The 7,577-nt window shown below is 60.0% G+C and overlaps 2 protein-coding genes across 2 annotated transcripts; one reads left to right on the plus strand and one right to left on the minus strand.

Annotated features, from left to right (window-relative positions):
- The first annotated feature begins 44 nt into the window (after positions 1 to 44).
- On the plus strand, positions 45 to 941 carry Rps21 (ribosomal protein S21). The gene is made up of 5 exons (XM_013030399.1): positions 45 to 147; positions 224 to 287; positions 413 to 484; positions 739 to 794; positions 875 to 941. The coding sequence occupies exons 1-5, from the start codon at positions 98 to 100 to the stop codon at positions 882 to 884; spliced, it is 252 nt and encodes an 83-aa protein (XP_012885853.1). The 5' UTR covers positions 45 to 97; the 3' UTR covers positions 885 to 941.
- A 73-nt stretch (positions 942 to 1,014) lies between these two features.
- Positions 1,015 to 7,302, minus strand: Cables2 (Cdk5 and Abl enzyme substrate 2). The gene is made up of 10 exons (XM_013030344.1): positions 7,181 to 7,302; positions 6,062 to 6,133; positions 5,667 to 5,759; positions 5,269 to 5,346; positions 4,562 to 4,670; positions 4,083 to 4,248; positions 3,722 to 3,825; positions 3,331 to 3,437; positions 2,807 to 3,011; positions 1,015 to 2,714 (listed from the first exon to the last, which is right to left on the minus strand). Exons 1-10 carry the CDS (start codon positions 7,300 to 7,302, stop codon positions 2,574 to 2,576), a joined length of 1,197 nt encoding a protein of 398 aa, XP_012885798.1. The 3' UTR covers positions 1,015 to 2,573.
- Positions 7,303 to 7,577: the final 275 nt, after the last annotated feature.

Consider the following 7,577-nt stretch of genomic DNA (forward strand, 5'->3'; position numbering starts at 1 on the left):
GGGCCGGGGCCTGGTGATGCCCGAGGCCCGCGCGCCCCGAGTGCGGCCGGGCTGAGCCCATGGCCGCGCGCGGTGATTTCGCAGGTGCGGCTTGGACATGCAGAACGACGCGGGCGAGTTCGTGGACCTGTACGTGCCGCGGAAGTGGTGAGTGCGCCCCCCTCCCCGCTCCCCTCCTCGCCCCTCTTCCCCCCTCCCCGCTCACGGCGCCTTCCTCCCTTAGCTCCGCCAGCAACCGCATCATCGGTGCGAAGGACCACGCGTCCATCCAGATTAACGTGGCCGAGGTGAGCTGGGGAACTCCGGCTTTGCAGCCGGGCCTCCGGGGAGGGGCCTGGAGGGCCGGGAAGTGTCGGGCCGGCCCAGGCCAGAGCCGGGGGCGCCTGAGTGAATGCTCCCCCCCTTTCTGCAGGTCGACAAGGTCACAGGCAGGTTTAACGGCCAGTTTAAGACCTATGCCATCTGTGGGGCCATTCGCAGGATGGTGAGTTCTCCATGACAGTTGCACCACCGTGTTTGGGCATTAGAAGTTTGTGTGTGCCGTCCCTTCCCCAGGCTGGAATGGAGGTAGACGGAGTTTTGCTGGCTGTCTGCCTGCCTCCTCTTGGGTGTCTGCTCCCAACCAGCTTCCCTCACTGGTGTAGTTGTAGAAATGTGAGCTGGCCAATCCTATGGATCCCTTGCCGGCCCCCAGGGAGCCCTGATGGGAATATTCAGGACTGTTCCTTCTTTTCAAAGGGGGAGTCAGATGACTCCATTCTGCGACTGGCCAAGGGTGATTGCATTGTCTCAAAGTAAGTGGGGTCCTTACATTGGGGCACAGTGGGCCAGGCTTCCCCAGAAACACGCTTTTAATTTTGTTTTTCTCTTGTAGGAACTTCTAAGAGTTGGAAATTTAGAGTGGAACATTTGTCATAAATAAACTGAGAAACTGTTGGTTTTTTTCTGTGTATGTGTGGGGTTCTGTGGGCCAGGAACCGGGGTGGTGCTTCATTGAAAGGAGACACACTGAAGTGTACTGCAAAACAAGGTTTTACTTTAAGAAACACGTTCATTTGAAAACAATCTGACAAAGGCTCAAGCATTTTGAGGTCCGATTTTTGCTCACACACAAACATCTATAACCCTTGCTGGTACCGGGAAGGGCCACCATCAGGTTTCGGTCATGGTTCTTGGTCTGTCTGGTGCATTGCAGATGCAGGCTGTCATTCCAAGTACTGGCTTTATTGTAGCAGCTCAGGTGCTGCACAGCAGCAGTTCTTGGCTATCCTCTAAAAGGATAGGGAAGCAGGGTTTCAAACAGACCAGCTTGGCAAATGACTAAATGCTACCACATACACAAGCAAGTCATTACTGTGTGCTAGCTATTTTCTCAATGCTAATGTCTGTCCTAAGGAGACTAAAGCAGAGCTTGGGAAGTCATCTTAACAGTGCCTGTAATGGGAGTGGCTTCTGGTGGCTGGATTGCTGCTTTTCACAGTGCAGGGCATGGAGGCATGGAGTGGGCATGTGTATGGGGGACTGTCTTTGTGTTCCACTCTGCTGAGGTGGTGAGGACGGGCGCAGGCTTGTAGGGAGCAAGCTGTCTTGTGCCTCTGCCAAGGGCTGGCTGTGAGTGGCAGAGCCATCACCCCTGTCCAGGAGCACAAGTGTCCAAGCCTAGACAGCCTGCCTCAGTGGCTGGGCTGATCAGTGCTCCTATAAGAACATTGGTGAGCCTGGAGGAGCATGAGTATGACCACTGCATGGCCAGGTTTGCCCAGATGGCATCCGTATGCTGAGTGCCCAGGGCTGCGGCACGAGCCTTGCTTGGTGGTCCTGAGGTCAGGCACACCTTTAACAGACCTCTAAACTAGATTTTGTTCCCTTAGAGACCCAAAGAACCAAGTCCTGAATAATAAATAGGGTTTTTTTCTGTTACAATATTGCTTAGGATAAGTCAAGAGCCAAGAGTCATTTTCCTGAAGTTCAACGTCACAAGTAAGCAGCTTTTTCTGGCAAGAGGCAGAGGTGGGTCCTGGCATGAGCCCACAGCCGGGGCGATTCACAGTGGCGTGAAATTGGAACAGCCTGAGTGAGGAGAAGGATCAGAGCAGGAGTCTGCTCTTGGTGGTTTAGTCCAACACCAGGGCCGTCCGTGCTGATGGGGAGCCCTGGTTGGAGCTTGCTCAGATAGAGGCAGGGAATGGGGGACGTCGCATCTAGCTGGAATATCCAAGATGGATGCTCCCACAGTGGAACCTAGTGACCTCGGTGTGTCATGTTGTCTGGACACCGGGTCCATCCTGGTTCTGATTAGTGAAGGCAAGGGGGCGCCCGGGATCCACTGCCACACAACAGAGACCAAAGTCCTGGTGCCAGGCTGGGCTCAGCTGAGCCTGTGTGTTCATGCCAGGAAAACTCTCAGAAGTGCTCTTGGGGGGCCGAGAGCTTTGGAATGAGGTGACACCCCTCTCCAGGAAAACTGAAGACAGCCGTGCAGCTGTGAAGGGCAGGTGTGAGTAGGCCTAGGAGACGGGTGCGTCAAGTGCAGACACCATTATCAAGGACGCTTTCCCGCGGAGGGGCCTGGGCTAGAACTGCTGGGAGAGGCGTCTGTAGTGAGGTAACACTTGGTTCTCGGGTAGGTAAAGGGCCAGTTCCAAAGCCACGAGGACTGTGAACTCAAACCCAATGAGATCTCGCCTGTTGAGTCGGAACCTCTCCTCCAGCTTCTGCAGGGAAGGAGAAAAGGGGCAGCTGGTTAGCCACCATCTCCGGCGCCCGCACCCGGGGTGCGCGTGCGGCAGGCTGCGCCCACACTCACGTCGATGAGCTGCTTCACTTCGCTCTTGCGGAGGTCGCTGCTTATCTTGGCAGCCAGCAGCACGCAGGCGCCGGCGCACAGCTTGCGGTTCTGCTTGTTAAGCTTGCCCTGCAGCACAAGCTTCTCGAAGTACACGTAGGCCATGGCCACAGTCACGGGCTCCAGGCTGCACTCCTCTGACAGGTTCCGCATTTCCCGCTTCAAACTGGGGGGTGAGAGGGGGAGCAGGGAAGCTGCGTCTGTGGGTCGGAGCTGCTGCACTAGAGAAACGGCACAGCCGCGCTGTGTGCCTTCGGGCTGTCAGAAAAGCCTGGACACAGGCGGTGGCTGTGGGCCAACCAGAGCAAAAATGGAAGACCCTATCTAAAAAGCAAAAGGACAGCATGGCTCAGGTGGTAGAGCCTTTGTCTAGTGAGCTAGAGGCCTGGGGTTCAATCCCCAGCAGCCTGGGGGATAGCTGGACTCCAGGGTGAGAGGAGCAGGGAGCAGGTGCAGCCTGCGGCTCCTGTCTTGCTCTTCCTTACCTCCTGATCTTGCTCAGTGTCAGCTTGATGTGAGGGAACTTCTCCTTAAAGGTCTCATTCATGTCCTTCTTGAGGTCTGCAGGTTTCACGTACTCGATCACTGTGGTCTGAAGGGAAGGACCAGGAAGCAGGGAGGGGCTGGCGTCAGAGGCAGACCCTCAGCCTGGGACCGGGGGCAAATGCGAGGCTTAAGAGAGGCCCCGGATCTCTGAGCCCATCTCTGTCCTTGGTGGGGAGGCTAGGCTACGAGGTGCTGAGGGCCCCAGGCAAGTGCCCGGCCCGGCTCTGCCCTGCAGCTGCTGGGGTGGGTGGGGACAGGCCTGGCTGGGCACCCCGGCCCGGGCAGCCGCGCGGTGGGGAGTGGGCCTGCAGTCCGGCAGAGGCCACGCACCATGTGGGAGGCAAAGATGAGCACCCTCTTGTGCTTCCCGCAGGGCCACTGCGGGTCGTCCAGGAGGTCGGGGTTGTACTCCAGCACGTCTCCGCCGTCACCCCCTGCAAGCACAAGCAGTCCCTGACCAGCAGAGCCTCGCTGGGGCTGCTGCGGCCCTGAGGGAGGAGCGAAGGCAGCATAGCACAGTGCCTGGGCCCCGTGTCCTCCAGCTGGGTGGACAGAGAAGCGTGCTGCCAGGCCCCAGCAGCAGCCTGGTCTGCTGTCCACAGCCTTTGTAAGCTCAGCTGCATTGAAGGAGCTGAGCGGGACGTGCTGACGCGGGCCTTTGCCTCGGGGTCCCGTGAAGGTATGGGATTACCTAGTTCGGTGCTGGCTGGCGCTGGCGGGGCAGGGGCAGGCTTGTGTCTCGCCCCTGGAGGAGCGCGGGGAATGCTGGGCCGAGGCTGTGGCGGCAGGCTGTGGCTGTCACTCTTGTGTGTGACCAGGGCATTGGTAGGGTACAGGAACTTTGCATAAGACACAACCTGGAAAAGCAACCACACTAGCACTTGGAGCTATTTCCCATTGCAGAAGGTCCCAGCAGGCTCCGCTTCCCTGGGACCTGCAGAAGGGCCCAGAAAGTGGCACATGCGTGGAGGCCGTGCTGCACGCTCTGGGGAAGCAGGGAGTGCCCACCCCCATGGGGGTCTGTCCCCCAGCAGGCCCAGGTAGGGCCTGAGGCACCGAGGACATGGGCTGAGATGGGCCTGGGCAGCTGGGGTGAGAGGCAGGCGTGCTGCCCTTCAGTGGATGTGAACGCTGCTTCTCAGCTCACCACCAGCCACCACCGCCTCTTGCCTTGCCATCGGCTCCCAGCTCAACGCCTTCCAACTCAAAGACCATCTCGGAAGAAACGGAAACACCGCCGGATGGATGCCTCTGCTTCTGGCTGTCCACCCTCAGGTCACTGCAATGCACGGGAGGGGGAGAGGCTACAGCCGCTCTGTCCAGGCTGGAGGGGCCAGGCCCCAGCAGAGCCCTCGCTCTGGCACCTCAGCCTGACTGCCCGCCCTACCGAAGCACACGTGCACGCGCGTGGTCCATTGGGAAGAAAAGTGGGCGTCACAGACCCTGTCTGCCAAACACCAGGTGGCCAACAGCTCTGGGACATCTGTCAGCACCTACCTGCACTTCTGCCCAAATTCACTTCTTGGTGTCTAACTCTTCACCAGTGGCCACACCCAGCGGCGGGGCTAGGACCTGAGACCCAGCTGTGTCACGCCCTGGGCACGCTTCCCCATGCAGACTACTGTGATGCCTTCTGCTGTCCCACCCCCTCAGCCAATGTTTCCTTCTCTGAATTATACTCAAGCCACAGCGCAGGACTGGCCACGAGGGCTGACAGCTGTGTCTTCAGAGGGAAACCTAGACACGGCGGCCTTACCCGATACCTGGCCCCAGAGGACGGGGGCTGCGATGGGCGGCCCCCAGCCATGGCAGCAGCTGGTGTGCCGCCCCACCCCACCTTTTGCTACTGTGGGGTGCGTGCCCACGTGAGCACGTACCTGACCCGGAGGCCCTCTCCATAGGGCAGCACGGAGAAGGCGGCACACAGGGAGCGCTTGGCACAGATGAGCACGATCCTGTGGGTGGCGAGGGGCAGGTGGGGCAGGAATTCTGTCCTGCGTGGATGCGGGCCCCACCAGTGATGCCCGGCCCTCAGTGACTCCTGGCAGGTTGCCCAGCCCCCAGAATATGGGCCTGTGGGCCTCACGTGCAAATATAGGCAGCCTAGGACCGTGAGGCCAGGCATTAGGGATCCCAGAAAGGGTGGGGCCTACCCCCCAGCACAGGACCCCTGGGACGGGGTGGGCCATGGCTATGGGGGCTGGGGCCCCCGGGGCTGCCTTGAGGAAGGGCTTGGACCGCCAGCCACAGCCCCAGGCCGGCTGCATGCGGTTACCTGCTGTTCCTTGTGTCATACTGCCTCATGTTTTTGATGAAGTGTGTTTTCTTCAGGCCTTTGTGTCTTGGTGACCCAGATGCGTGTTTGGTTCTGCAAGGTAAAAAAGCAGGTAGTGGGCTGGGAAGGTGGCTCAGTGGTAGAGCGTTTGCCTTGCATGCTTAAGGCCCTGAGTTCGATTCCTCAGCACCACATAAACAAAAAAAAAGCCGGAAGTGGCATTATGGCTCAAGTGGTAGAGTGCTAGCCTTGAACTGAAGGACAGCGCCCAGGCCCAGAGTTCAGGCCCCATGACCGGACCCAAAAAGAAAAAAAAAAAAAGCAGGTAGTGCTGGGCCTGCGGGGGGGGGGGAGTAGGGGAAGGGAAGCGGGGGGGGGGGGCCAGGGGCACATACCTCTGTATTGAGGCGCAGCCCACTGCATCTTCCAGAAATTCCAGGGAGCAGCGCTGGGAGGTGACCCGCCTCCTGTGGGAAGAGCTGTGTCTCAGGACAGACGGCCACTGTGGCAGGGACTGCCCACACCCCCGAGTTCCGGGGATAGAGCTGCTGCCGCCCAGGTCAGAGCTGCGGAAGGCAGCCCCGGTCCCACGGCCCAGCCTGCCCCATGCCGAGGGGCCCGGTGCTACACAGGCAGCCTCCCCGAGGCCAGGCCAGGGAAGCTGCCCCGAGCTCCGTCCACTGGGCGTCTGAGCCAGAGCCCTGCCAGGAGGACAGGCGAGAGCTGTGCTGAGCTCACCCACGCTGGTGAGGACAGTGTGGCTCCAGGCCACGGCCGAGCCCTGGGCTGTGCCTGGGCTTGGGATGGCGTCTCAGCTCTGTTCTCCCTCTATTAGACACGAAAAAGCTACAAGGTTCAGAGCAGCAACCCTGTAAAGGTCACTTCTGCCATCACCCTGGCATCACTTCTGCCATCCACCCAGAGGTGGATTCGTGCCTGGCATGAGTCACGGGACACGCAGAGCCCCGGCCCTTGCCTCTGCCGGGGAGGGTCCAAGCCGGAGGTTCGCGCTCGAGGGGCGGATGCTGTCCACCAGCTTCCGCCGGCGTCGGCGCCTCCCATGGTTTGTGGCATCCCTGACCTCGGGAGAGGCTGTGTGAGCATACGACCAACACCCTCGTTCATCTGCACTGACTACTCTGCAGGGTACTAGGCATGGCCCACTGGCAGCGAAGACCCCCCACGCACAACCCAGCCACACACAGACAAGCGCCTGCTTCTCAGTCTCCGGCATCCCTGGCATTTTCCGCAGCAGAACTGAACTCAGTCTTCACTGAGTGATGTTGCAGGAGGAAGCGGTCCAGGGCCTGGTGCACAGGACCACGCCAGAGCCACCCTTCCTGAAGCAGGGCTCAGGCTGGACAGATGGCTCTATGGCAGACCCACATTAGACATGCACCTCGGTCTGAGACTGGCAAGCTTTGCTCTTTTCCTTGTCCCAGGAGCCAAGACAGGCACAGTGTCCCTCAGAGTTCCCAGAATGCCGGGGAAGAGATCAAATACTATGACCCTGCCTGCGGATGCCCGTGATGACGCTGATGGGGTAGGGTGGGGGTGGGAGGGTGTGAACAGCGTTGTACCCATGGCGTGACTGGTGGTCGCAGAGGTGCCAGGCCCGTGGCTCTCTCTGCTCCATGCTCCTCCCACCCCGGGAGGCATGGAGCCTGATGGGAGCCGCCCAGGGACGCGGGAGGCCGGCCACAGGTATGTGGAGTGACAGCGATGAGCCACAGACCTTCTGGAACTTGGCGAGCAGAGCCCCAGGCCGCGGCTCCCTGCAGAAGTTCCAGAAGGGAATGCCAATGCAGACACAAGAGCCTTCCGCCAGGATCCAGTGGTTCTCACTGTTGACCCCAGGCAGCACTGGGGACAGCTTTGCAGGCTCCCTGTCACGTGGCGAGCCCTGTGGCC

Source organism: Dipodomys ordii, unplaced genomic scaffold, assembly GCF_000151885.1.
Source record: "Dipodomys ordii isolate 6190 unplaced genomic scaffold, Dord_2.0 Scaffold129, whole genome shotgun sequence".
Classification (NCBI taxonomy): Eukaryota; Metazoa; Chordata; class Mammalia; order Rodentia; family Heteromyidae; genus Dipodomys; species Dipodomys ordii.

Bases quoted from the DNA above. Each gene is read 5' to 3' on its own strand.
- Rps21 (XM_013030399.1), top strand. From the start codon at position 98: ATGCAGAACGACGCGGGCGAGTTCGTGGACCTGTACGTGCCGCGGAAG. The intron at 148-223 runs GTGAGTGCGCCC...TTCCTCCCTTAG, and splicing joins CTGTACGTGCCGCGGAAGTG to CTCCGCCAGCAACCGCATCA. The intron at 288-412 runs GTGAGCTGGGGA...CCCTTTCTGCAG, and splicing joins TCCAGATTAACGTGGCCGAG to GTCGACAAGGTCACAGGCAG.
- Cables2 (XM_013030344.1), bottom strand. From the start codon at position 7,302: ATGGAGCAGAGAGAGCCACGGGCCTGGCACCTCTGCGACCACCAGTCA. The intron at 4,249-4,561 runs GCAAGAGGCGGT...TTGCTTTTCCAG, and splicing joins AGCTGGGAGCCGATGGCAAG to GTTGTGTCTTATGCAAAGTT. The intron at 2,715-2,806 runs GTGAGTGTGGGC...CCTTCCCTGCAG, and splicing joins AAGTGAAGCAGCTCATCGAC to AAGCTGGAGGAGAGGTTCCG.